Source organism: Durotheca rogersii (genome assembly GCF_024521655.1).
Source record: "Durotheca rogersii strain YMJ 92031201 chromosome Unknown GGS23scaffold_20, whole genome shotgun sequence".
NCBI classification, from domain to species: domain Eukaryota; kingdom Fungi; phylum Ascomycota; class Sordariomycetes; order Xylariales; family Xylariaceae; genus Durotheca; species Durotheca rogersii.
The window spans coordinates 358773-385841 of record NW_026251251.1 but is presented as its reverse complement, the minus strand read 5'-3'; the positions used below and the strand labels follow the sequence as shown (position 1 = coordinate 385841).

General features: G+C 54.2%; 7 protein-coding genes across 7 annotated transcripts; 4 read left to right on the top strand and 3 right to left on the bottom strand.

The window, feature by feature from the left end:
* The first annotated feature begins 1289 nt into the window (after window positions 1–1289).
* On the top strand, window positions 1290–2857 carry GGS23DRAFT_578440 (uncharacterized protein). Its single transcript, XM_051516993.1, has 3 exons — window positions 1290–1609; window positions 1685–2245; window positions 2310–2857. Exons 1-3 carry the CDS (start codon window positions 1408–1410, stop codon window positions 2423–2425), a joined length of 879 nt encoding a protein of 292 aa, XP_051369742.1. The 5' UTR covers window positions 1290–1407; the 3' UTR covers window positions 2426–2857.
* Window positions 2858–3217: 360 nt separating this feature from the next.
* Window positions 3218–6095, top strand: GGS23DRAFT_578437 (heterokaryon incompatibility protein-domain-containing protein). Its single transcript, XM_051516992.1, has 2 exons — window positions 3218–5784; window positions 5840–6095. The coding sequence occupies exon 1, from the start codon at window positions 3350–3352 to the stop codon at window positions 5717–5719; it is 2370 nt and encodes a 789-aa protein (XP_051369741.1). The 5' UTR covers window positions 3218–3349; the 3' UTR covers window positions 5720–5784; window positions 5840–6095.
* Window positions 6096–7546: 1451 nt separating this feature from the next.
* On the bottom strand, window positions 7547–8845 carry GGS23DRAFT_205553 (peroxisome membrane protein). Its single transcript, XM_051511827.1, has one exon. The coding sequence runs from the start codon at window positions 8730–8732 to the stop codon at window positions 7575–7577; it is 1158 nt and encodes a 385-aa protein (XP_051369740.1). The 5' UTR covers window positions 8733–8845; the 3' UTR covers window positions 7547–7574.
* A 658-nt stretch (window positions 8846–9503) lies between these two features.
* On the bottom strand, window positions 9504–11560 carry GGS23DRAFT_205492 (FAD binding domain-containing protein). The gene is made up of 6 exons (XM_051511825.1): window positions 11327–11560; window positions 11206–11271; window positions 11020–11139; window positions 10417–10971; window positions 10009–10341; window positions 9504–9956 (listed from the first exon to the last, which is right to left on the bottom strand). The coding sequence occupies exons 1-6, from the start codon at window positions 11385–11387 to the stop codon at window positions 9514–9516; spliced, it is 1578 nt and encodes a 525-aa protein (XP_051369739.1). The 5' UTR covers window positions 11388–11560; the 3' UTR covers window positions 9504–9513.
* GGS23DRAFT_205498 (Pyoverdine/dityrosine biosynthesis protein-domain-containing protein) lies at window positions 11561–14895 on the top strand. Its single transcript, XM_051511826.1, has 5 exons — window positions 11561–12663; window positions 12718–12867; window positions 13011–13246; window positions 13328–13998; window positions 14056–14895. Exons 1-5 carry the CDS (start codon window positions 12252–12254, stop codon window positions 14594–14596), a joined length of 2010 nt encoding a protein of 669 aa, XP_051369738.1. The 5' UTR covers window positions 11561–12251; the 3' UTR covers window positions 14597–14895.
* A 299-nt stretch (window positions 14896–15194) lies between these two features.
* GGS23DRAFT_613186 (uncharacterized protein) lies at window positions 15195–17036 on the bottom strand (the record flags this gene model as incomplete). Its single annotated transcript, XM_051520551.1, has 1 exon — window positions 15195–17036. The coding sequence occupies exon 1, from the start codon at window positions 16722–16724 to the stop codon at window positions 15195–15197; it is 1530 nt and encodes a 509-aa protein (XP_051369737.1). The 5' UTR covers window positions 16725–17036.
* A 5432-nt stretch (window positions 17037–22468) lies between these two features.
* On the top strand, window positions 22469–24513 carry GGS23DRAFT_205418 (uncharacterized protein). Its single transcript, XM_051511824.1, has 2 exons — window positions 22469–22778; window positions 22904–24513. The coding sequence occupies exons 1-2, from the start codon at window positions 22616–22618 to the stop codon at window positions 24364–24366; spliced, it is 1626 nt and encodes a 541-aa protein (XP_051369736.1). The 5' UTR covers window positions 22469–22615; the 3' UTR covers window positions 24367–24513.
* Window positions 24514–27069: the final 2556 nt, after the last annotated feature.

The window sequence follows — 27069 nt, the reverse complement described above, 5'->3', positions numbered from 1 at the left end:
ATAATTAATACGGGGATAAGTATTCGAGCCCTTTAGCTAGCTTTAATTATAATAAACTCGATATTCGTTAACTTATTACTTAATCGTCGCTATTAATATTCCTTAATTAAATTAGCGGCGTAAGCCTTAAGATCGTTTTTAATTAGCTAAGTCTTTTTCTCTATAGCCTCGGGGATAAGATATTCCTTACTAAGGATTTCGTTAATCTATTTATCCTTCTACGTAACCTATAAGTTAACGTCCGTTATTAATTTATTATATTTTTTACGTAGCTAAACTAAGGCCCGTTAATTTTAAAGGACGGCGTCTTTAAGTTAATCTACGGCGGCGGTTCGTACCTTATCTTATTAGGTAAACTTAGCTACCGTTTCTTATACGTTCTAAATAAAGTAAGTACTTTATTCTACGACCTACTTCTAAAACTCGTAGATTTATATCTTCGTAGTTCGGATACCGGTTATTTATATAGCCGTAGCGGTTTAATAAAGCTATCGTAATTATTCGTATTATTCCTTTAGGATCGTATTTTATCGGTATCTTATATCGACCTAGTTAGTTAGTATCGCTAGGCTTTAATATACTTATTTTATTTACTTATATAAATCTACGATTTACTACGGAAGATTACGTATAACTACCCCCGAGTTCGTAATCTCCGGAGCATTAATTATAACTACCTCGTATTCTTAGGGTTAATATACGATAAGAGATTTATCGGTCGGTTCGGGGATTACTTCTAGCTAGGACGCCGGAAGGATTTACTATCGTTCGGCGTCCTTTGCCTTTAATTTTATTATAGCGGCCTTTAATTCGTTAATCGTAGTTACTATCTAAACTACTTCCGCTATAGAGATTAACGCTAGCCCGGAGGTAGTAATCCGCGGGAGTAGGAATGCCTATGGCTCCTCCGTAAAGGGCCTAGGTTAATCTAATAGTAACGGTACCGAAGCGATAGCTACGTATAACGTAGGCTTAAGCGTAGGCTTTTCCTATTATTAACTTATAATAAAGTTATAAGGTTAAAAGTAATATAGAATTATTTATAATAAAAGGATATGCTTAGAATAGGTTTAATTTAATTAATAATTCTATAGGGGGTTTCTTAGGTCCTTACTTCCCTTAAGTTTCTTAGTCTTATTCTTATTTTAATATATTCCTAAGGTACCTCCGTACCTTAGTACCTTAGTACCTTAATACCGAAGCTATCCGTAGCTTATCTAGGACTTTTTCTTAGCAGGTCGCCGAAACGGCGACCTTAATACCCGATATTATCCTTCTAACCTTTATAACCTAATATTATCCTCCTAACCTTCTTAACCTAATTATTAGTACAGGGCTCCATCCCCGTATAACACCCCTCTTCTACCGCTTATACTGTCTAACTGATTCTAAAACCTACCCACCAAAATGTCCGCGGCAACGGCTCTTCCGTCGGCGACGATGTCTGTCTTCATGGACAAGACTAAGGCCGACGACGACAACGTCTCGGAGCAGGTGCGGCTCGAGGACCAGCATGAGACCGTGATTTACGCGATGGGGAAGGCCTTGTACGCCCCCGTCGACCTGTCGAAGTCGGGTCTCCGCATCCTAGACTCTGGGTGTGCGAACGGTAGGGAGTTCCCCTGAGATGTTCCACCGGATTTCTACAGCTTTCTCTACGCATACTAACGACCTAGGCATATAGGCCGGTGGATCAAGGATCTGCAAGCAGCCGCGTGGCCGGCGCAGCACGAGTACGTCGGGACGGACGTGGTGTCGTCGCTGTACCCGGCGCCGGCGCCGGCGGGGACGCGGTTCGCGGACCAGTCGATCAAGGAGGCGTTCCCGGCGGCGTGGGCGGGGACGTTCGACGTGGTGCACCAGCGGCTGGTGATGGCGGCGGCGGCGCCGGAGCGGGCGCCGGGCTGGGTGGTGCGGAGCCTGGCGGGCCTGCTGCGGCCCGGCGGATGGCTGCAGATGGTCGAGGTGGCGACCGCGCCGCCGCTGCCGCGAAACGGCCCTGCCCAGGCCGACTACCTCGCCATGCTCGATACCCTCTACGCCAAGCTCTACGGGGGCACCCCGCTCGACCGCCCCAACCTCATGGGCCGCCTCCCCGACGAGATGCGCGGCGCCGGCCTCGCCCACGTCGCCCACCGCGAGGTCCTCGTCCCCTACGGCGCCGCCGTCGCCGACCCCCGCGTGCGCGAGCGCAGCCTGAGGACCGCCGTCGCCGGCGTGCCGAATTTCCTCTCGGTATTGCGGAGTAGGTTCCCCTCCGCCCTTTTCCCCATTGCCATTGGACGGTCGGCTGAATATGGTGCTCTCAGAGATGCCGCCCGAGGTCTGGAGGCCGGAGTGGGATGATCTCGAGTCGCGTCTCTACACGGAGCTGAAGGAGACGGGCGGCTACGCGAGGTACATCGTGTGCTGGGGCCAGAAGTAGCCTCATCAGCAGGGAAATTTGCGTCACTTGTAGCTCTTATGAGACGGTTATGCTTCTTCGGGTTTGCAGGTTAGCTGAAGAGCAGGATACAAGGGGGAGGTCAACATACTTCGTGCAAAGGCTGGCTGAATCCCCTCGCGAGATGTATAATATTGAATCCAGTTTCAATGTCGTCCCCCTTCCGCCACACCTACACGGCTCTCTAAGCTGTTCGGTCCCTTAGGGCCATCCTGCTTGATTCAACAAGACATGACGGTACATAGATATCCACTTAAGAGGATGTAGCAGAGAGAAAGATCGCTCCTCGGTAATTATCTTTACATAATAATGCGTCTCAATGGTTGCCAGTATAACGGGCTGACACAAATAATGATTAATGTACGGTATCGTCTTTTAAATGATAATATTAGGAGTCTGCCTTCAATAAGAAGCCATCACATGAAAATGAAAACACCAAACCCTCTCGAAGGAATCCCACCTGTAATATAACCTTACGTAGTCCTCGGAGGAAGTGTAGGCCATTTAACACGCATTCAGCTACGCTGGCCTGCATATCTCTTTTTTCTCAAGCAGCATAGGCTCCTTTACCTCTCCACTCGGTTGTTAAGGGCTAGATTTCTAGCCAATACAGGACAGAAGTAACTGTATGGGCGGCTAATATTCTCCAGCCTGCAGCAAATGAGAAATCGAGTATTGCTGCTAGAAAGCCTTGGCCTCCAAAGTATTACCACTGTTTAACATACGCTGATGATTGGCTCTGTGGACGGATATCATTGATGCCTAACTAAGCCACCTAGATATTATCGTCAGCCGCTCGTGGACCCAGGTCGCTTTGACTTCATCTTCACGACGACTCAATCCCAGACCTCCACGAAAGATTTTGTACGTGATAATATCCTCCGTATAATCTAGACAGGAAAGGAAATGTCTACCGACGGGCACCCCGCTGAGGCGCGATATGTCTACTCGAAATTGCCGTCCTCGGATCACACTCGAGTATTAGAGATCTATCCCTCGGAGGATCCTATAGCGGAGATACGATGCGCCATCCATACTTTTGGCCTGTATAGCCCCGATGCCATCTCATACGAGGCGATCTCATACACCTGGGGGGAGCAACTCTTTCTGGAAATGATTTGGGTCATTGGTTCCCCCGACGGCCCCAATCAAATTCCCATCACGACCAATCTCTCAAATGCAATTCGTAGGTTTAGGTACCGCACCAAGCCTCGCTTTCTTTGGGCAGACGCTGTCTGTATCAACCAGAAGGACAACGACGAGAAAGCAACACATATTCCGCTTATGACGGATATTTACCGCGGTGCTGCTAGGGTTGTTGTTTGGCTTGGGGCAGAACAGAAAGACCAACAAAACGTTTTACGGATCAACAATATGGGGAGGCTTATCAAGTCAGAGAGACGAGCAGAAATTTACCAGGAAGGAAAGCTACTGGAATGCATGACAGATTTGCTTCGTCTGCCGTGGTTCAGCAGACGGTGGATTATCCAGGAAGTTGTGATGAGTACAGATGTTGTGCTTTTCTGTGGTTCCCAACGACTATCATTCCTGCGACTCGTTATGATGTTACATTCTTTCCGAGACACTGCGATATTTTCCGTCCCAGCAGCGAGAGGCCTATTACGGATGTACGAGCTTTGGAAAGGGTGGGCCACTAGCGAGCCGCACAGCAGTGGGAGGGAAGTGATTTCAGTCCTAGATCTGTTGCAGGATTTTGATCACTGCGGTTGTGTTGACGGCAGGGATCGAATCTTCACCCTAGCCTCCTTATCCGAGGATGTCTACGTCCACACGACGGCGGACGTCTCCCCCAAAGCCCCACGGCATTGTTTCGAGGTTCTAATAGACTACGGGGTTTCTGTGGAAGAAACCTACATATCGACGGCCCAGATGTTCTCTAACTCAAAGTGCACAAACTGGATTTTAGTGAACGCCGCGATACGCTCCCGCGGTGTTTATGACACAGGCTTGCCAAGCTGGGTTCCAGACTGGAGAGTCCCTGCCTGTCGGCAGCCATTATCGAGACTCGCACCTGGTCACCACATCGTGCCTTCGCGCGAACCGGCGGACTCCACGGACTATATTTCATTACACAGGATGAATCTTCACAAAACTGAGATACGGCGGCTTTCCAACACCAAATTCCACCTACTGACTGCTGGCTTTCTCTGTATCCAAGACTGGCGGCAACAAATCGCTGCTAACAATAAAAATCCAAACCGGGGGCAATATTACGACGGCCCCCGTTGCCAGATACAATATTCTACGTGGGCAGGCAAGTCGGAAAAGAAACCCCCGGTCCCTCGTGATAAGAATGGCTTAGCACCATTGGCTGTAACCTGGAAGGGAGAAACCCTCTCTGAGTCCGGAGACAATGTGGATATAATGGCGTGGGTGCAATCGACCTTTGAGGGGGTTTGGAAACGGGTTCGCTCGTCACATGCAGAGTCCAGCTTCATCTCACAATCTATACCTCCAGAGGGTATTAAACTTGAACAGAACCATGATGAAGGCGACATTTTCACTCCTGGAGGGAAGGTATGGGATGAATGCATAGATAAATTCGCCTACCTTATCACCGGGTACGGGAAAACGTCCGACAAACTCGACTCTATGCTATTGAAGGCAATTGAAGATATGAGAGAAAGTGCGGATTCCCACGAAAGATATCGGATATCTATTCACGAAGGTCGAGACATCGATTTATTGAGGGATATAGGATATAGAGCCCGCTATAAAAGCTCGAAGTATTACCACACTGCCAGGGTGCAGGATATCGTTCTCGGGAAGAAGGGAAACTTACCGGAACAGGATAAAATATTGAAGTTGATTGGTCTAAGGATGGGTGGTCGATGTCTATTTACTTGCGAAGTGGATTGGAAGCCGGAGCGCGCACTTGCTGCGGATATAATGGGTATCGGAGTGCCGCATATGAAAACAGGGGACCGGGTCATATTTCCTGCCTTCGAGGGAGGTGACTTCAACTGGTGGAAAAGCACGCTCCTTGTTCGCGAGGCGATCCTAGACGCCCAAACATCTGCTGAAATCTCGAAGGATCCCGAGTTTATCAAGGCTAGAGACCAGCAGTTCCCCCCACCAGTATACCAGTTCGTCGGGGAGTGTTTCCTAACAGCGTCACGTTGGATGTCGCTTGTGAGGGGCCTCGTTGACATGAGGTGGATTGAAGACACTCCAGGTGGTTATTTTTTCCACGAGCATAATGAAGACGGCCGCAGGAATCTGGGGATGGTTAAAATCGACGTTGTTCTTGTATAGAAACCTTTTGTTATTTCCTAGAAAGAGTGGTGTTAGGGCTAAGGAGTTGATTGGGGCAGGTACAGGTATGTGAAACTGATGCTATTTCCTCTCTGACGGGTGAGAATTGACCCAGCATAGGAAAACGAAGGACTACAGGGCCGAGCGAAATCGCCACAGTTACTAAGAGCACCCTTGTGAGAATACAGGAATAAAGAGGTGGAGAGCAGCTCTCAATAGTTGGTCGGGAGGTACAGCGAGAGCTGCTTCAGGACAGTTGCTGGGTGGGTTGTTGGGTTGTTAGCTGTATACATAAGACCTCTATTACGTTGAGGATTCTCTTGGGGCACCTTATGTGTCCAAAGCGTCGAATAAACTATATATTTGAGGGTGAAACTTGAGAAAACTAGAAGCCAAATTAATACTCAAAGTGCCAACGAAATAACTACATTAATACCTTCAGTTTCTCAAATCCCCTATTCATGGTTAAAGGTCCTTTTCTCTTGCCAGGACTTAATCCCTGCCCGTGGGAAGAAATAGGGGGTTCCAGATATCGCGCCAGATGTCAACACCCGTCCAGACCCAACTGCCAAGCCCCCACTGGCACGTGACATCACCTACCTACAGCCGCCGCCGGCGAGTGATAAACGTGGGCAACTAGGGCTACACCTAGCAAGGAATACAGACATCTCCCAACCTAATCCGCTGTCTAACAAGTCCAACGACCCCTGGAGGGCTAATGAGTGATGACTCTACCTAGTTGAATCCACCCTACCATCCCCCATGATCATCGCGACGAGCCGGGTAGGCTGACCGTCGTGAAACACGAGTCCAGTGTACCCAAAGAGAAAAGTCACGCGGGAACACCGACGAAGCTAGGACCAAGGCAAGGTGAGGCCATACCAGCGATGGCATGTAGACCCGAAGGTTCTCTACCTACCGGGGGGAAACACAGATGCAAATATATGTTCTGCTACGCTCGCATGCTGTGTCACGGAACATTGGTATGCTACACATGGGCCCCCCATCGTGACCATCATCACCGGCACCGCCGCAACCGCTAACACCCCAGGTTATCTTGATGGCTTAACGCATCAGACCGTCATCCCGCACCACCAAAAAAAACTTCCCGCCGTCCCGTACGGGGTATCGTATCCGTCCCCGCTATACATTATTACATTAACCAGAACAAGATGAAGGGAGAGGAGTTGTGTTTCCCCCCCTTTTTTCCCCGCCCGCAGGCGTGCAACAAGACAAAAAGAGAAGGAAATAAAAAATTTGCCCGCGATGGCTCGGGGGAATATGGATACGTCACGGTAGCGCTTCCCCCGATATCAGGTCCTCGGGAGCACCTAGGCAAGTGTCACCGGCCAATGCGCACGTAGCAACGCGTGTCGAGATAAAGGCAGGGCAGCGTCGGGTCAAATCGTAGCACTATGCATTGTCGGCTGTGGGGGTCGTCCAGGACTAGTCGCGAGCCTCCGATCGTGTGATGACAGGTAAACATACGTATGTGTATGTATATATGCTGCTGCTGCTGCTGCAGTCAATAGCGTGGTGGGTTCGGGTGAGCTGGACCAAAGGGGCCTATGCTCCTGGGGCGTGCGCGTGCTTATCTTTAGGACTGTACCGGCTAGGATGCGCGATGCGCCCCTACCAGAATCTAACCCGGGCCCGCCTATATTGCCAATTATCTATGACCTCTAATAGCCATCACTTTCTTCTTCCCCCCTCCGGCAGAAGCCGGGCGGCGGATCTAGAAGAAATCGGACACCAAAAAGGGCAAACCAACTGGACCGTGGAGTGGGTGGCGGTATGAGTCTTGATTGGGACGGCATTACCGGCCTAGTCTATATCCATTCGCGAGGGCTCCCCCTCAGGCACTGGTGCTGAAGTAGTAGTTCTCCCACAGGTATTCGTAGTCCTCGAGGATGCCAGAAACGAGGCTGGGCATGCGGCGTCGCACTCCCGTCACCACGCCCTTGGTGACATGGTCGTAGAAGGCGCCTCTCATGGCCCACCAGCCCGCGGCCCAGTACCTCTTGACCCATTCCTCGTTCTCCAGAGCGGTGCTTCGCAGGCCCCGGTCACGCAGCTGCCGTGCGGCGTACTCCATGCTCAGACCAATGATCCAGGGGGTCCAGGATTTCTTGTCCTTGCTTCTCGACAGGGCAATGGCGTAGACGAGAGGAGAGAGGATGTGCAGAATCTCGGCCGTCTTCCCGTTGCGGGATAGCGTGTTGAGGAGCTTCGCTGCGGGCTTTATGTCGTCTGCGGTCAGGACACGGGTCATCAGGTACGAGCTGATGTCCCCAGGGTTTGGCAAGCTCGGGAGACTAGACCTCGTCCGCGGCATCGTCCACTCCTTTTCGCGGGTGGCCTTGGAAGAACCGCTGGAGGTAGTGTCTTCGCCCATCAGCTCCTTCAGCGCGTCGTCGTCGTCGTTCTGTTCGACATCTGGCGGGACCGGCTCTCGCTCGGGGAGCGGCGGGGTGACGAGGGGCCTCGAGTTGGTAACCCGCATCAGCAACAGCCGGCAGACGGCCTTAATGACCTCTAGGATGATGACGACGCGCCAGCGAATCCGCTCCCCCTTGCGCTTAGCGGCCATCTCCCACAACAACTCGGTGTACTGGACTATCTGCAGCAGCAGTGCTATCCTCCGGTACAGGGTACTCTTAGTGGTCCAGAATCGGGTATAACGCGTATGGGAGTTGGGTATCTTAGAGGCTAGAGCGGGTATCTTGGCGACGGCGCCGCGGAGGAGGGCATCGTGGTAGAGGGAGAGCAGTTGGATGCTCGAATGCAGGGTTTCGGAAGCGATCTCGGCATCGCGAAAGCGGCCGGGGATGATGTAGGTCAGAGACCGCAGCGCGCTCTCGATCTGGGAGACCTGGTGCGCGTTCTTCGTGATGAAGTCGCCATACATCTGCAGCCATTTCGGCGGCATCGACAGCACGCTCTGGATCGGGTTCCGCGATTGGGCGGCATGCGGCGGTCTGGATTTCCCGAACGGATCGGCAGGGCGCGACATGGCGAATGGCAGGACGGAATTGTACAGGAGGCTAGATTAAAACAAGTAACGAGGGAAAACGAAGAGAATGAGAAAAGGAGAGGAAGAGGAGAAGGAAAGAAAGAGGACGCGGGTCGGAGAGGCGTGATTGGGTTGACGTGGTGCCGAAGGAAGCAAATGGCGGAGGGGGAGAGGGGAGGAGGGGGGGGGTTGTGTTGGACGAGGGCGGCGAAGACGAAAGTGATGAATGGATCGAGGGACAATTGGATGGAGCAACAACGACGACGACGACGATGACGGCGACAGCGACAGCGACAGCGACAGCGACAGCGACAAACAGTTGGTTCAGCCTCTATCACGTCCCAAGTTGGACGTACCCAGGTATTTTGCCCTGCTTACCTGTCATTGCCACTCCTCGCGTCGCCGCGAGCCTCGGTTTAACAAAATCACCATCCTACACTAGCTAATGCCCCGGGACTAACCCGAAGAGGGAAGTTGAATAGTGAAGCGGGACAGGGGACGCCCGGACCACCTCGCCTCAGGCCATTCCACCAATCGTCGTGGGCGTAATTTTGACGCCAAGCTTACTCATCCCACTGTCGTCATACAGACTGTGATAAGGCATTATATCATCTAGTGTAGGACCTGACAAATGCTTGCTCTACTATACTCTCCCACCTCACCATCCCACTCCCCCCGCCCCAGTACACAACTCGGCTATCTCCTTGCAATCTATTCTTCCGTGACAGGGAATCGAGCCGAGAACTTGTAGGCTATCTCTGATCCCAGTCAAGCCGCATACTTAAGCCACATACAGCTGCTCCAGGTAATCCCTCCATCCGTCTCCTCGGCCGATGTAACCGATGTACATATCGGGCCTCACCACCACGACGAAATCATCCGCCACCGCCACGACCTCAGACGAGAAAACCCCTGCCCCGGCCTCTCTTTCAGTCTCGGTCTCCTGTTTCGTATCGTCTCCGCTAGTCTCTGCCCTGGTCGAGCTGCTGGGGAGAAGGGTGAAATATGTGCATAGATCCCCGAATCGCTTCTCGAGATTCCGCTCTCGGCCCAAGGCGAGAATCAAGTATTTCCCGTAGGTAACCGTCGAGTATAGGCGTTTCGCCTCCCCGGTTGCGATATGCGTGAGGCGGATATCTGGACATCGTTTTCCAGCCTTCCAGATACCCTGCTCCGACTCCACGATCAATTCGGATCCCAGTCCGTCGTACGAGACGCCCATTCCTATCTCCGCGTGAGCGTACATTGCTAGAGGGGCTCTTTACATGGATCTTACCCGTGATATACCCGGCATTTCTCTCGATCGTGGATACGTACTGTTTCGCCGTGTGCGTCGTATCCCGCACCAAGGCTGCCGCAACGTCGATAACCCCCTGTGCCACGGCTCGTCGCTCGGTGTCGTAATTCTTGATAAGCCTCGTAGCAGCGCCGGGCACCAGAGGGACATTCTTAGTCGCCGCGATCCGCCAGCTGAGACCGAACGCGTCGGCGATTCCCGTATTCAGCCCCTGCCCGCCGTTTACCGAGTGAACATGGGCCGCATCGCCGGCGAGGATGACGCGACCAGTTCCCTGCTTCGAAACGAAAGTCGACGCTATTCTTTCCTTGACTAAACGCTCGAGGGATTCCGTTAGACCGCCACCGCTCATGCTTCAAGTTGTCTCGGCGGAGAGGCAACACCCACCGTCAAAAGTACTGAACCACTCTGTCCTGACAAAGTCGATCCTGTATGGCGCCATGTGCTCTCTAATCGAGTCCTCGGCTCTCTCTTGGGTAATCTCTCCGTCGAGAAGAGTGTAGAACCTGGCCATACCCCGTTCTCGGGGAATCCACGAGACCCGTGACTGGCCCCTAAGCTGGAACGTGATGATTTCCGGGCATCGAGGAAAGTCCGTGTCGATAAACGTGTCCAGAACTGCCCATACCATTTCGGGTTTCGTCCCAGTAAAACTGATACCCAACGCTCGGCGTATCGTCGAACGGGCGCCATCGGCAGCGATGGCGTATCGGCCCCGGATTGTTCGACCACGATCAGTACTCACCGTTACGCCGTCATCCGCGTCAACTATGGCTATAGCTTTTTCCTGGTAATAGATTGGGGTATCCAGATGGTCCAAAAGAACCCTTTCGACCACGGGCTGCCCGATCATGAGGAAATTAGGATGCAGGCAATGCTCAAGCGACGTCCACCAGTGGCTCTGCTGAGACTTGAAGACACCCTCGGCGAAGGTTGAACTGGCTGGACGCGGTAAGTCCAGAAACCACATCTCAGGTTAGGCAGGCTTACTGTTGCACTTGAGTCCGAGGGGGAGCAAATCCTGGAGAATCCCTACCACCTCCAGGTACTGCTGCGTGCGTGCATTCAGGGCATCTGCTCGGCCTAAATCCAGAGGTCCGGCTTTCTCATCTAACATTCCATCACCTTGGTTAGATTACCCGACGGTTGAGCACCCCGGGACCAAGCATAGCCTACCAATAACCCTCACGGAGAGCCCGAGTCGGCTTGCCAGTAGCGCAGACAGAAGTCCCGTAGGACCACCTTCCCGTAGTGTCAGTTTTCTAGTAGATGTATAGAGACCGAATCGGCAACCAACCTCCAATAATCACCAAGTCGACCTGTTCTTCAGACCCGAAGGCCTGCCCGTTCTGCGCCATAGCCAAGGCGGCGTGGTTGCGCGGATGACGTAGCAGATAAGTTCACGGTATTAGTTGTCGTATGGTTGTCGAGACAGGCTGACTAGGAAGCAGTGCGAGGGAGTCGATCGAGCTACGACGACACTTTATGCGTCCGAATGGCTGCCTGGGTGAGCTCCCGGCCTCGGTGATGGCGCCACCTTCGGTCGACGTTTCACAAGACCGAGGGCAGACTTTTTATTGCTGGATATATCCACGACGTGGCGAGCTGCTGTTGAGGTGAAGAGGAGTCCGCTCTTGTGATCCTCGCCACCCAGCACGGCCGTTGGGAACAAACGGGTTATGTAGTCCGACGGGGGGACCGCGGGATGAAACGAATCCCCATCCCATCCCGGTCTCTTGGTTTTCAAACTTCCCCTTCGGGCAAGGGGAAGACTTCCCTCGGTGCTACATTGGGGGCTTCGGGAGGGGACCGCATGTCCACAGGCCAGGAGACGACTCCACTGTGGCCGAGAAGAGGCCCATTTGCCCGTCGTGTACGGGACTCGCCTTCGTTCTTTTTCTTGGGCGTTTTAGCCGTGCTGCCGGAAACATTGCACTATGGACTGCCAACACACAATTGGCCTGTATCCGCAGCTCGATCCGTTAATTTGCAGCATTGCGCCTTGCCAAGTCGGCTTTTGCGAGAACGCGTATGGGATATGAATAAAGTCCTCAGCTACCGCAACCGACGCTCGCTGAGTCCTCCCCGAGCTGTACTTGTGTGTATCATGCACACATCCTGCAACCCGCACCTCGTAGATTATTAGGAGCGGCGCACTCTCCCTACAATACCAGCTCGATTACATCTAGCCGACGGCACCTTATCGAATCCTACCATTCACCATGCCATCCGCCTTGAAGCTTGACGACACCGAGGGCCCGGAACCTCTGGCAGGCCCAGCCGCCCAGCCGGAAAAGCCGCAGCCTACCCATCTGGAAACTGCATCGCATATTCTAAGTGTCCTCTCACGATATAAGCTCTCCAAGAATTTGTCGCCGCCGAAAGCAGGCGATGGAGACTTCAGATTCCTCACTCAGATTCGTGATAAGGTGGCAGCCGGAGAGCCTATTCTTATGTGTCTCCCGGCGTTCCCCTTCAAGTCACCGAATACGACTGCAAAAGTTCTAGGTCGCCTCCCGGACAAGGCTGAGGAGTTTGCACTCGCCCATCTCGATGGCTTGTGTGCCGCCATCGAAGATATCTATCCACCCGGTGCTCGGCTGATGATAGTCTCTGATGGGCTCGTGTACAATGGTAGTGTACCCCTGAACGTTGTTGCCGATCTTAGTGTTATTAACTCCGATCAAGATCTTCTAAGCGTCCCCGACAAGGACGTCTGGGCATACGGCGAGGCCCTCCGAACGATGAGGGCCAGCAAGGGCTTTCGTCACATCGAGTTTTGCCGGCTTAAGGACATAGTGCACGTCGATATACCCAACGAGTTGGACGAAATCAAATGTTGGTACTCGTTTTCGCTATTATCGTCTTTTATTCTCGGGTATATCTTTCGAGCCCCCGCCTTGGCTTTTCTCCGTCTTTGGACACTCACTATCTCCTCAAGCCTCGCAGCCAGGAAGCGACACTGACTCTAGTTCTTGTAGACGTTGCCAACGCTACAAATTTCCGCCATGCTCTGCTGAAGCAGTTCGGTAACCCTGACTTCAACGTCTCGTTGAGGATCTCGGAAGACGAGGATACGTGCCTAACGTATAGGGGATACATTAAGTTCTTAGAGACCGACCTCCAATATGTGTACCCTATAGGAGAGGGCCGAAGCAAATCAAAATACAAAAAGGGAGTAGAATACGTCGCGAAGCAGATGCTGATGAGAGGCGATGTGAGCCCCCATTTTCTTCCTTCAACTCAAAAGTCCCAAAGAAAGGAGAGGAGACAACGTCAGCTAACCATAATGGTACAGGCATTCGCTCGAGCAGTGCGGGAGCGGTTCCCCGACCGACTGAGGCTCTCGATCCACGCGTCGACGGGAGAGAGTAAGCTCTCCATCAGCCTTCTGCCGACCGACACATTTTTCACGACCCCTTGGCACTGCAGCATTGCGTTCCGCCTCGACGGCACTGTCGTGACGGGCCACCGTTCAGACTTTGATGTTGACGGCACGTTCGAGCTCGTGCACGACGAAAACGGTCGGCCGAGCTTCTTCCGCGAGAAGAGCGACCTCCTCTCGTGGCCCAAGTCTGTAGAGGGGGAAGGGGTGGCCATAAAATGCGAGCCCCTGTACCCGGTCGGCTTGCTCATCCGTCCAGCGGCGGGTCGGAATATGCTCTCTATCGGCGATATCGATGCGGGTAAAGTTCGCGCCCTGGCTGAGATGAATTCTCCCGTCGTTCTGCGAGGCTTCGCGCAGACGCGTAATCGTGACCGGTTTGTCAAGAAAGCTAGCGAGCTTGGCAAGCCGTTGCCGTGGAAGTTCGGGCTCGTCCTCGAGGTGAAGGATCGCGGTACGGATTCACGCGGTTTGAATAACGTGCTGTCGACTGAGTGGATGCCATTCCACTACGATGGGCTGTTCAAGATGGGGAAGAGGCTACGGGACGACGGGACAGAGGAAGTGGTATCTACGCCGCCAAAGTAAGCGGATCTCGCTGCTCTGCTAGGGACGATGGACCGGCTAATGACACTTGCCAGATTCCAATTCTTCACAGCTGTGACGACGTCGCCGCCGGACACAGGCTTCACCCTCTTTTCTTCGTCGACATTGATCTTGAAGAATCTGCCTCCGCAGCTCCCTCTATCTTACCTTCGCGGTCTGACGTGGACGGTCTCAACCTCCTCCTTCGATTGCTCTCTAATCCAAGGCCTGCCCCTCATCGTCGATCACCCGGCTACCGGGCGTCCGTGCTTACGGTACCACGAGCCGTGGCCGCAGTCTAAGACACAGTTCGAGGCCACATATGTGGCGATTGACAACGCATCCAGAGCCGTCTCTCCTACGACGAGCGGAAGCGACACCGATGTCGAGTTAGACAGTTTTGGGTCGGCTCCCTCCCTAGACGGACCAGCCATCTGCGACACGCTGACGAGCCTGCTTCACGACCGCCGCATCGTATACTACCACTCCTGGGAGAAGGGCGACTTGCTTGTTAATGATAACACTCTCACCATGCACACGCGGAGCGATTTCACAGCAGGCTGCGACCGTGAGCTATGGCGAATACATCTCGACTAACAGTCCCAACGCCGCGTTGGCCCCTAGATATTTTCACGAGTGCCCGTCTTTCCACAGTTTGTCTAAGCCCTCTCTCGTTAAGTTGCATTGTATCTCTGGGGAAGGCAAGCCTCTTCATGGCTCTTGGTCCGTTGCAGCTCGATCGTATCTCTCTGCTTTCTCAACAACCTCCTTTCCAATTCTAAAGCATCTGGGAAACTGACAGAGTTATATTACCGCGAAGCCATGTTTATTTGCTATCTACTAGTCTATCTGATGATCAATCTGCCTAGCTTCCTAACCTTCCCTCCTTCATGTGTTGTTCCCGTTGTCTCATGCCATCGTGCCCGGTAGCATCCGATAGTCGAAGGAGGCCGGAGATGCTGTCTCGTAAATCACGTCCTCTCGGCAGCATCGCGGTCAATATTATTAAATACAGCTGCGGCAATTCGTTGCGGTGATACACCTGATGCCGGGGATGCTTCATCATCTGCCTGTTTGTCAATTGAATCCCCTAAGACATTCGTATTATGCGTACGACATGGGTCCACTACGCGAATCCTAGATATAAACTTAGCGAAAATGGCACTCCTGGCTTAGCTTCTACCACTAAGAAGCCCTATTGATAGTCCTCCCATCTGTCTGTATCGGACGTTGAGACGATATAATGGCCAGAGAGGAAGCCGGGGGGATTTATTGTCATCTTCTTAGAGCATCGATTTCCCACTTTTACGATCTCGAGACGCTCCAGAGAGGGTAACACGTCTGGGGGGGCTACCTCGCCGGTGTTATTACCGGGACGAGGATAGAACGACGAAATTAGCGCGGCATCATGGTGACAGTGCGCGACAACAGCCTTTTTAGATTCCCCGTCCTGACTGGGGTCGACAACCCCAAGAATGCTCCGAGCCGTGATCGCGCAGGCATCGAAATGCCACGTCGAGATGGTTAGCACCCTGAGGCTGGGCAAAATCTGCCCCAGGTTTCTTATGAACATGCTCCAGGCCATTCGGTTCTCAGGGGTTCCGTCTTGGGTCCGGAACTCGACGCGCCGGATGCGGCGCAGGAAGTCGGCCCCCAGCGCGGTTGGCGCCACGAAGTAATTGGCATCGCGGGGCCTGCAGTGGTAGAAGACCGCCTCGCTGTCGAGATCACGAACCCAGGCGGGGAACTTGTCGCGAACCTCCGCGGCGTTCATTCGACTCAAGCTGTCGGTGGGGCGGCGCAAGTATGCGGTGTAGATGCCGCCGGCATTCATGGCGGCGCGGTACGTCTCGGGGAAACTGCGGACGACCAGGCTGTCCCTCTTCGGGTCGAAGGGGAGGCTGTGGCGGCGGGGCTCACCGTAGCAGCCGACGGCGTAGGTCCGGAACGCGCGGCAGACGTGGAAGAGCGGCGACAGCGCCGCCCAGGTGCGGGCCCCGGTGACGATGAGGCAGGGCTCAAAAAGGAACGTGGACAGGGTGTGGGCCTGGACCTCGTAGGGCTCCGTCACGTCTTCGAGCACCTGGAAGAGGATCTCGACAGGCAGGCTGAGAATGGGGAAGACGCGCGGCGGTGGCACCCATCGCAAAGAAGCCAGCCGTGGTGGCGGCATGCCGGTTCGGACCGGGGGGGCAGTGGGGTAGGCAATGGGGATGCTACGCGTAGTGTTGTTGCCCCGGGCTGAGGTGACAGCTCTGCTAAGGCTTCGGCCGTAGAAGTTGTCCGTCCAGACTAGGTGGCGATTCAGGGTGCGTGTCACGCGGGCCACAGCGTAGTTCATAAGTCCGTTGTTGAAGCTCTTGTCGTTGACGCAGTGGTGCGGCTCACAGCGGATGAAGGGCAGGAGGTGCTGGATAATGTCGCGCCACGGAGCCGGACCCTGGCCGTTCAGGTCAACAGTGACCTTATGGGGCGTCCGGCGGATGATGGCGCCGCGGAATACGTCCGTTTGGTTTCCGTTGGAGGGGAGATACACAACATCGTTAAGGGCCGCGGCGTCATGGGGCGTACTGGCGCTGCTGCTTCCCTGTGCTGTGCCGCCCGCAGCCGTCAAATCGATGCCATGCTCCTGAGCACCACCACCAGTCTCTATACCCTGACCGGCCATCACAGTGGCATAGTAGACACGGGACAACAGGTCCTCGATATGGTACAACGGATCCATTGTTTTGTGATAACTGTGGTGCGGTCTGGGAGAGATCACACCAGCAAGTGGGTAGATTGGTTGTGGCCTGTCTTCAGGGATATCCAGAGAGGTCTGTCTAACTTGACGACGACGACTAAGCTCTGCTGGCAAAGGAGACGAGTGGCGGTGGATAGCTATGTGGTATTGATGGACGTTATGCAGAACTAAATAGAGGTGGATGGAGGAGGGCTTGCATGCGATGACTAGTTTTGGATCGCAGAGGTAAGCGGGCTGACGGAGTGGTGCGGATAGAGGAGTATCAGGGCCTACACGGCAGTTAGCTAGCTAGCCAACAATCGACATGTACAATGCCTCAGACGGGAATGATTGATTTGCTTCTTACGGGAAGATACAATAACGCTTGTGTTGTGTTGTGTTGTGTTGTGTTGCGTGAAGCCTTGGATGGGAATTTCACAATGGGCACGAAGGCTTGGGGGAGGGAGAGAAGATGGAGGGAGAGAAGTGGGAAGCGCAGCGAAACTCAGGGCTAGGGAAATTCTGCTCTTTATTTTTTACCAATGGAGATTATTTAGTGAGTAGAAGGCACACGTTGCTGTCACCATTTCTATTAGGGCAGATGACATCCGTGGACGAGGAGTCATCTGGGGCAACGCACATACAGCAGTTAATGGGCAAGCAGACCAGCAGCAGTGAATTTAGATACATTGTACCGATGCGTCCTAGTGTGTACTTACGTACTAACGGTTACATGTTAATACTACGGAAACAACTACACGTGAGCAGCAGGAATAGATATGAGGTTTTGTAGAAGAGCTGTTGATAGTATAGGAGCAGGATAAGAGGAATCAGAGGACAAAGGTGAGCTGAACTGGAAACTTTAACGACTATTGGAGGCTATCTCGTGACAGATATCCTCTCTCTCTTTAACCCTACTTATGTCTTACCTGAGAAACGCGTGAAAAGCTTGTACCAGCCACGCCCCCATTCTCTTGCCGAGTAGCCTTCTAGGTGCCCTCCATACTCTACTACGGTTAATAAGTACTATTACTTAACAGCTAAGGACCATGTCCCACTCCCTTCATAAGATATATTCATCATCTAGTCGAAGTACTTCTCTCTGAAAGTAAGTCCACGCCTCATATAATACTTTACTACTGAGGTTATGGAGTTGCCCTCTGTTCCCAACAGCTTGAAGGAAAATGTGCCCTCATGGGACTAAAATGACCACAGTTAAAGCCAGCGATTTCAAAGGGCAGACACACTTAGAAGAGCAATTGAGAACTGCTTAATTTATAGGAGTTGTTCTTAATTCAACCTTTTCTCAGACACCGTTGGTATACCCGCTACCTATTAACCGTCTAGTCGCGTTCGGATAAGGAGACCAGTGGCAATAGTTGGACTCGTCTAAGACAAAGCCATTCACAGTTGAAGTGCATCACAGTAATGAGTAATATACGTGAGGGCCGGCAGCTAAGAGAAAAGGTGAAGAGGCTAATATATTCACATTATATATGTTATTGTGAATCGTCGTTTAATAAAACTATGATATTGGAACTCGTAATTATTGTAAACGCTGAGGCCATTACTCAGTCCCATAGAGTGGTCGGCCTCGCTTGAAATCTTCCCAGTCTTACTAGGGACTATTGTACCGCAGATGACGCCATTCTTCAACACAGGTTGAGGATATTATGAAGGGTACGATGCAGGGTTCAGCCCTGGAGTTTCTCCTTTTCGGAGACCTGCTTCCTGGCACAGAAAAATATCTGCCTCTGATACTCACGCGTTGCATAAGGTCATCTAAATGTTCTCCCAAAACACGGGTGAAGGTATTTGTATTTTATCGGAGCACAAATCCGGTCAGCCCATTTCGATTTGACCGCCGGGGCCTAATTAGTCATGAACAATTCACTGTTCGTATTTATTCAGTAGTGAATCAAGTATAGTTACAGGATGATAATGATAATATATGACCAAAGAAGCTTCTGTCAACGCCTGACCAACCCGTCTCCCCGATGGGCCCACCCGGAATATCCTCTCTAGTTTCTACTATTGACCATCCCTACAGTTCTCGTCAACCAGGCATGGCTTCTCTTGGATGTCTACGCCCCCCACTAGTTGCTGATGAGAAATTGGCGCCTTCTACCTCGGCTGATACTTGCCGTACGGCCTAAACACATGTCATCTGTGGTCTCACATAGCAACCATAGTTTAACTTATCCCTACGTAAGGAACACATATTTGTGTGGGAGGATTTATTGAACCCATAATCTATGCATTCCATAAGTAGTACTGCAAGGCACGACTTGCAGCTTTCAAGGAAAATCGCTACCAGTCTGAATTGCCCGATACCCTTTGCAGTTAAGCACGATCGAATGCAAATAGGGGATGGGGTATACGGAGTCTCGAGGAGACTAGGGACATGTACGAGGCGCTACAGCTTCCACGATGCCTTGCTTGTCGAGGCCGGATGCAGGTTCTACTGATGATATACCGTGATCGAAATAAAGTGGGTTGCTCCAAATATAGAGCGCAGGTTAGATCGTGGCAGAAGCATAACGGTCCTTCTATTTGCTCAAGCTCATCTCCCGTATGCTCTTGCGGCACGACGCCAAACAGCCTGTATGTCGCGGGAGGGTTTACGTGATCTATATGCGTACACATATAGCCTGTTCTCCGCAGAGATTGACCGGTCAGGCCCGCCCTGCCCAGGCCGTCTAGCCTTGAACATACAGAATGGGATCGTCCGGAGCAAACGGCGCGATTCCTTACCAACGGGGGAGCGAAGCTCATACGGCGCCAGTACTATTGCATAGGTACTTACGTATATATTTAGGAGCAACCAGGCAGCACCGTTTTCCGTGCCGCTCCCGTTACCTGACTGTCCGGGCATAGCTGAATGCTACGCGACACGGAGCAAAAGGAGAAAAAAAAACGTGGCGCAAGGATGTCACTCTACCCTGGCGGGTCATCTGAACATCGTAGGCATTAATAGCCGTGCCTCGCAGGGAGCGCGATTGCAGTGAAATGGCTACTGCCGACTGGGCAGCCTCCTCTGCGTGCCATCCTGGCGCGGGAACGCGAGGCTTTCGGCGGATTGCTAGCATTCGAAGAGCTGAGAACGAGAGTGGGAGAGGAAGAGACAGACAGACAGGGGAGGGTAATACAGACCTGCGCACGCGCATGCATCATGGGCGAAAGGTTGGTCGTCCATCGTTATTTTACTACCAAGGTGACCGCCATTTGGGGTCCTGTGATGCCGGCCGTTTATCCACGTTGAGATGCATGTTGCTTCGTCACGGCATCGCGAAGGGGGCACGTCGTGGGTTAGGCCGAGCGACCCATTGGGAGATGAGCGTCAGCGATAGATCAGGCTGTCTGACGACAACCACAAGGGGGGGGGCTTTCGGGGAGTCGACAGCGAGAACGTGTTCGTGTGGTCAATTCTTCGCAATCAAGAACAAGGGTGTCTTGGGGGTGGCTTAAAGGGTACCTCGAGGCGAGGTTGGGGGACGAACACGCCACAAGAGAGGGTTGAGCCGAGACCGAGGGATCGGGAGACGAATGGGGACGCGACGGTGCTGGCTTGGCCCCGGTAGGGGAAGACGGGGATCTTATTTGCTTGGGCCTGGGGATGACCGCGAGAAATGAGAAAGGGGGAGAGCCCGTTACTTCGGATTGAGGGCGCAGCAACGTGCGACGGTTAGAAAGACACAGACAGCCGTCTGTCTGTCGCGAGCGGGCAGGTCGTCGCGTCTTTATTCTTGTTCTCGTATACAGGCAAGGCAGACAAGCAGACCGACGGGGATCGCGAAGGAGGCAACCTGGAGGAGTGGATCGCGGGAAATATGCCATACTACCATGTATGCATGTAAGGAAGTCTATCTCGATGTCCGTCATCGATGTTATCAAGCGGGCTGTACAAGTGAGTAAATGTTGTATATGTGTATGTATGTGTGTAGATACTCGCCAAGCGAGTGTGCATACGAGCGATGCCAGCACTGTATGTATGCACATAATAATGACAATAGAACACCAGTCTGAGGTCAGAAGGTGTTGCCAATAATAGGGTATGCCATCATTCTATCACCGCGAGATTTCATTCGCGGGTTGCGGTATACCGGGGTGAAAACAAGGTAAAATAAATAAAAATAAACCCGAAAAGGGAGCGAAAACGAAAACAATCACAACGTGTCCACCTGTTGGCGCCACAGGGTAAACAGCGTACCTAGTGCGTGTACACGTATGTGTGTACGACGACTTCGTACTGCTATTGCTGTTGCTATTGCTATTACTATTATCACCATCTTCGCTATCGTCACCACTACTACGGCTCACTAACTACATGTGTATTACTGCCGCTGCCGGAATTTCCACCAACTGCTACGGCTACATATGACAACAGCGACTCGAAAGGCGTTGGCAGATCTGGAGACGGCGGCGCCAAGTCGGGCTAAGCCAGGGTCAGAATGACGGATGGGTGGATGGTGGATCAACGACGGATCTATCACGTAGCATCGTAATGACGAGGGTTGGTCGTCGACAACAAGCCGACCAGTCTCTCTTTATTTTCTCCGCCCAATATGTATGTAACTTCTCCCTCGAAGATAGATAGATAGATGGAGAGAGAGGGTGTGTGTGTGTGTGTATGTGTGTGTGTGTCCACCCTTCCTCGGGTATCACGCAAGAGAAAAACCGGGAGAAGAAGATCGGTGGTTAGGGGAGGGAAGGATGGGACCAGGGGGAGGGGGGGTGTGGGTTGGAGAGGGTACATGGGGCTACCAGGGAAAACGTAGGTAGTTGACGATCTCCTCTCTCACACACACAACACGCACGTTCTCTCTGTCTCTCTATCTCTCTCGCCTAGATAGATACCTCTCCTCTCTCCTGGGGACATGAAGAGAACAGGACAGAGCTCTAGAGACGCGATGTGCGAAGAAATGAGGGAAGAGAGAGAGAGAGAGAGAGAGAGAGAGAGACAGAGAGACAGCGAAAAGAGTGCCCTGCCCCAAACTACGGGCCAATCATGAATCTTCATCGATTCCTCCAGCCCGGCAATCTTGAAACAGATTGTCTGCATGGTTCTTCGCCAAGTCCCCAGGGCACCTCTCTCTTTCTCACTCTCTCGCCCTCTCTCTCGCTCTCGCGGCCCTAGGTTGATCATGGATCACCGTGGGCCCATCAGGGTCCGTAGAGGCCGTGGTTGATCCGGCGCGCTCCAGCGCTGGGCTCTCGCTTGCTCTCGCCCAACTCTACTCCTCCGATTGGTGCCTCCATCCCACCATCGCGCGTGTTTCGAAACGATGAGGAGGTGGATGGCTGCCATCAACTCGTTTCAGGTTGAGCCGACCTGTCGAATCGCTCCCAGTCACTTTCCCCATCGCGCTCTGGCAGACACCAGCGAGAACCAGCCCCCCCCTGGTCGTAGAACGGACCAGCGAGGCTCATTCGACTGACGAGAGATGCCTGCACGCCTTCTTCTTCCCACACCCCATCCCATCCGCCCCCCCCATGAGCAAACAGGGATTGGGATGATGCTTGCAACGACGGACGCTATGAATATGAGGGAGAGGGGTCTGGTTTTCTGGCCCAGGGGGCAATATATCACAGAGCGGTAGCCAGACGCACGCGGGTGCGACCTCGACGTCTTACCTTACCTGGTCGAACCTTACTTACCCAACCCGACCTACCTCTCTTTTTCTCTACGTTTCTTGCTGTCTCTTTTGCTTCTGCTTCCTCTCTTTTCGTTACTTCTTACTTTCGCATGAGCCTTGCTATTCCCGTAACGTCGTCGACCTCCCTGGCATCTCGAGATTACTACGTGCACATCCAACCCACCCACCCGGATATACGCGTAAACGCAAATACACACAGACACACCGCGCAGATCACGATCGAAATCAATCGGTCCAATGGATCATCCATCGAGGGTATTAGCGCAGGCGCGACAGCATCTCGAGGCCCTCAAGCAATCTGGTCTTAGCCGCAATGAACTAATCGCCTTATTGGGAGAGGAATCGCAGCCGCAGCCGCAGCCGCAGTCGCAACCGGGACAGCCTACCATGGTAGCCGACGGTAAAGAACCAACTGTCACCTCCCCCCTCCTCCCCTCCTCTGTCTCCCGTCTCTCCCGCTTGACTTGGTATACCCTCGATAGAGAGAGGAATCCTGGGCTGTCCCGCTGACCCGTATGACGGCAGGCTCGTCGGCAATACCCAATTTCAGCTACCGAGACGTCGGCGGCCCGTCGTTCACCCAACCTCACATGCACCGAGCGTCGATAGCGTCGTCCCGATCGAGCTGCTCTAGCCGCGACAGCGTGTTCTCGTCGATATCCGGACGGAGCTCGATCTCATCGACGACGGCGTCGAGCTCGACGGAGGCGAAGTTCTGGTGTACGTCCTGCGACAAGACGTTCAAGAGGAAGTTCGACTGGAAGCGGCACGAGGAGGAGTTCCACGAGCGGTCGCGCAAGTACCCGTGCCCGAACTGCAACCAGAGCTTCTGGGGCCCGAACACGTTCAACCAGCACCACAAGTCGGCGCACGGGTGCAAGACGTGCCCGCACGCGGAGTCGGTGGTGAAGCACCTTCGGAAGAGGCGGGCGTGGGGCTGCGGGTTCTGCGCGGCGATGCACGGCAAGTTCGAGAAGCACATCGACCACGTCGCCGCGCACTTCGAGTCGGGGCTCACCAAGGCTGACTGGTGGCACTCGAACGTGATCTACGGGCTGCTGCACCAGCACCTGGTGCACGAGGCGTGGAAGAGCCTCGTGGCGCGCAAGCAGAGCGCCTTCAACGGCCTGCAGCCCATGTTCAGCTGGAGCCCCGAGTCGAGCGGGCGCGCGCAAGGCTTCGTCGAGAACGAGAACCCCGGCCAGCTCCAGGACCACCTCGAGTTCTTCGACGGCACCAAGGAGTCGGCCGACGCCATCGCCGAGATGGCGTACGGCTGCGTCCACCTCATCCTCCGGCCGCGAGCCGGATCGGTCTCGAGCCACCCGAGCCAGCACGACAGCCTGTCGCCGCAACCGACCTCCGCGCCCGCGCCGTCGAGCAGCGCGCACAAGAGCATAGCACTCTCGGCGTCGAGGCCGGCAGCCGTGCCGCGACGCTCCGCTTCGATGTCCGCGCTTTCGGGACCAGGCCGCCATGGCGGGCGGGCCCGCAACGTGCCGAACGCGACCGGCGGCAGCCCCGGGCAGCAGCAGTTATCAAACCTGATCCTCTCGCCGGGGCACCAGTCGATGGGGCCGAACGCGTTCCAGCAGCAAGCGTTCATGCGGACACCGCAGGCGCAGCCTCAGCGGTTCACGGCGCCTCCGCCTCCGCAGCTCTTGATGGATAAGGCGCTGCCGCCGGCCCCGCTGGCCCCGACGCCGACCTCGCCGATGAACCTCGACTTCCCGATGTTCGGGACGAACGACGGCGGGCTGCTACCGCCGCTGGACCTGTCGTCGGACGACTGGCACAGCTTCACGAGCACGCTGGTGGAAGAGGAGCAGGAGGATATGGCGATGGACGTACAGCAGCACGAACATCAGCACCAGCACCAACACCACCACCAGCATCCGCACGCGCACGCACACCAGCAACAACCGATATCCGGAGACTTCCCGATGACCTGGGAGGACCTGGGGCAGTTCGGGCCGCGGGGTCAATAAACGGCGACATCCTCGGGGAAGGACTGGGGGAGGTAGTGAGAAGAATGGACAGAATATTCTCCGTCGCCGTCGAGGAAGGGAGAAAACTGCCGGCTTCCTCTCGTCAACCCGGCGCGCTCTCGAACGGCCAACGCGGCCAGCCACCAGCCTAATCCACCAACTACCTATCTAACCTACAATCCCTTTGTACTATTACGAACACTGTATATATACGCACGGACACACACGCGCGCGCATAGCATATTCCTTTTTTTTATCGCGACATCATCATCTGCATAGCTATCTTATATATCTTACCTACATCCATCGAGGCTATTATGCCCGGGCCGAGGGAGGACTAGCCGCTCGGGGAGGGGCGGGGACGAAGAAGCGGGAAGCAGAGATACCAGAACCACCAAGCGGACTCGGCTCGGCTGGTCAAGCATAATAATGTAATGAGATGAGCACGCCGGGCGCTTTCTTTCAGGGACATCGGTGCTGAGCGGGAGAGAGAGGGGAGAGAGAGGGAGAGGGGAGGAGGGGAAAAAAAAAAGGAAGACACGGGCGGCGGGCTCGCACGCACCGTTGCGGAAATACATCAGACATTATTATTTATATCATCCTTTATCGTTGTAATTATTCACCAAGCGTTCTTGTTTCTGTTCTCTGCCACGTAAACGCTGCCCGGGTGGGGGGGTACCCTCCACGATGCGGCCGCCGGTGTATAGGTGCTAGTTTAGGTGCGGTGCCTATGCGGACAGCTGTCCCCGGCACCTGGAGACACCTATAGACACCACCTATAGGTCTAGCTACCTAGAAGACACACCTACCCAGAAGACACACCCAGAAAACACACCCTGTGGCCGTCGCCAGCTAGCTACCCATACCCCCATCCCCCCATCCGCGCTCTCTCTCTACCGTCGACGACGGGGGTCGAGTGCCAGCGTCGGCACGCCGCGTACCGAAGCAGCCGTCCGCTACTTAAGTAATTAATTACATCACCTACCCAGCCAGCCAGCCAGCCAGCCAGCCAGCCACGGCGCGCGCCCACGCCCACGCCCAACGCCCCTCGCCCCTAGGGCCTAAGCCCGTCCCCCGGCGGCCACTGCAATTCCAACATCCTTACGCGGGTCGTACGGTGCAAATTGCTGCCAATTACCCGCGTGCCTTGGCCAGGGGGGCCTGGACGATCCCTGCTCCGATCATAGCTGCGTCGTTTTTCCCCTTGTGGCCCGATTCCCTCAAGGGGGGGGAGGAGGGCGCTGTGCCTCCCCTATTTGCCTATTCGGTGGTGCTCTCCGCGCGCCAGCGCGCCGGCGTGCGTGTAGTAGCTGGCTGCTAAGCCACGGCGGGTTCGAGTGGGTGTTGCTCGTAGTAAGCTACGCCATTCCCTCGGGCTATATCTATATATATATATAGGTACGTAAAGAGGGGTATTACGAGGTGAGGCGTGCCGACACACGGGGTAAATAGGCTACCGTGTCTCGCTTTCTCTCTCTCTCTCTCTCTCTGTCTATGTATCTAGCCATCTATCTATCATCTATCGAACGCGCGCCAGGGAGGGGAGGGGAGGGGGAGAGGGTAGGTAAGGTTATAATACCGACGCACAAACGGGACTAGCAGGCGAGCACGCGCGCCTTCATTTCCCGTCGGACGAGGGAGAGGAAAACAGGGGACCGGGTGCAAATTGGGCGCATCCCGGTCCCTGGCACGCTGTCGCCAGGTTGGTCGTGTTGTAGGTACATTACCTACATACCTTACATAGGCTACGGGTGTATCTGATACGCCGGCAAGGCAAATTGGCCAAACCCCCCCCCCCCCCCTGGCAGGTCGGTCGCGGAGACGTACAGAGATGCGTGGGTAGGTATGTGTACCTGCGTGCGAACAGCGACGACAAAAAGAAGGCCAAGGAAGGGAAGGGCAGAATACGAGCGGGTTTGGAAACTCGAGGACGCAATGTAGGGCACGTATTCATCAATCCGAGGGCGCCGCCAGCCAGGGGCTATCCCGGCCGAGTCCTCGGCGCGCCGCTCAGGCCCCAGGTTGCGGCCTGGCGAGGGCGTCTCGTCTTCTCCCCCCAGCTCCCACCAAGGCGCGGACAGGAACGGCCTAGCGGCTCGATTCAAGCTTCGAGGGGGAACGACCACGAGGGAGCGCGAGGGCTGCAGCGCGGAGCGAATCCCACCCTCTCCCTCTCTTTCTCGTGTTCTCGCTCTCCCTCCCCTTTCCAGCGGACGGGATGGCCAATGGGCAACGCGCCGTGCCTGGCCCGGCTAACCTCCTAACGATCCCCTCTCTCCCTCCTCTCTCCCCAGCCAGGTTGCGTCGACGTATGAGGTAGCGGTAGCGAGCAGGCCCTGGGAAGCATGTACGTGCCTGTCTACTACCTACTGCGTAGTAGCTACTGTGCATATCCATCCGTATTCACAAGCGCTCTCGCAAACGACGGTCGCCCGAGCTGGGAATGGCAAACCAATTTAATAAGATTGCGGGCGACGTGTCAAGGCCGCCAGCAGCAGCAGCCAACCTGGACGTAGATAGATTAATGGCGAGGGCGAGCAGGGACAGCGGGCGCGCGCTGGCGCTGCGGTTGGAGGTAGATAGGACCCTTCCAACACCGGTACCTGCGCCAGGGCCGATACGGGGGCGAGGGGCCGCTAAGCGATTCCGCGAGGCAGACAGGGTGTATATCTGGGGGGGAGGGTGGTTGGTTCGCGGAGGTTT

Excerpts from the sequence above, each read along its gene's own strand:
- GGS23DRAFT_205553 (XM_051511827.1), bottom strand. The coding sequence starts at position 8,732 with ATGTCGCGCCCTGCCGATCCGTTCGGGAAATCCAGACCGCCGCATGCC.
- GGS23DRAFT_205492 (XM_051511825.1), bottom strand. The coding sequence starts at position 11,387 with ATGGCGCAGAACGGGCAGGCCTTCGGGTCTGAAGAACAGGTCGACTTG. Across the intron at positions 11,140-11,205 it reads GCTCTCCGTGAGGGTTATTG|ATGAGAAAGCCGGACCTCTG; the intron begins GTAGGCTATGCT and ends ATGGAATGTTAG. Across the intron at positions 10,972-11,019 it reads CCTCGGACTCAAGTGCAACA|CCAGTTCAACCTTCGCCGAG; the intron begins GTAAGCCTGCCT and ends TACCGCGTCCAG.
- GGS23DRAFT_578437 (XM_051516992.1), top strand. The coding sequence starts at position 3,350 with ATGTCTACCGACGGGCACCCCGCTGAGGCGCGATATGTCTACTCGAAA.
- GGS23DRAFT_205418 (XM_051511824.1), top strand. The coding sequence starts at position 22,616 with ATGGATCATCCATCGAGGGTATTAGCGCAGGCGCGACAGCATCTCGAG. Across the intron at positions 22,779-22,903 it reads GCCTACCATGGTAGCCGACG|GCTCGTCGGCAATACCCAAT; the intron begins GTAAAGAACCAA and ends GTATGACGGCAG.
- GGS23DRAFT_205498 (XM_051511826.1), top strand. The coding sequence starts at position 12,252 with ATGCCATCCGCCTTGAAGCTTGACGACACCGAGGGCCCGGAACCTCTG. Across the intron at positions 12,868-13,010 it reads CGAGTTGGACGAAATCAAAT|ACGTTGCCAACGCTACAAAT; the intron begins GTTGGTACTCGT and ends TAGTTCTTGTAG. Across the intron at positions 13,247-13,327 it reads AGATGCTGATGAGAGGCGAT|GCATTCGCTCGAGCAGTGCG; the intron begins GTGAGCCCCCAT and ends ATAATGGTACAG.
- GGS23DRAFT_578440 (XM_051516993.1), top strand. The coding sequence starts at position 1,408 with ATGTCCGCGGCAACGGCTCTTCCGTCGGCGACGATGTCTGTCTTCATG. Across the intron at positions 1,610-1,684 it reads AGACTCTGGGTGTGCGAACG|GCCGGTGGATCAAGGATCTG; the intron begins GTAGGGAGTTCC and ends CTAGGCATATAG. Across the intron at positions 2,246-2,309 it reads TTTCCTCTCGGTATTGCGGA|AGATGCCGCCCGAGGTCTGG; the intron begins GTAGGTTCCCCT and ends TGGTGCTCTCAG.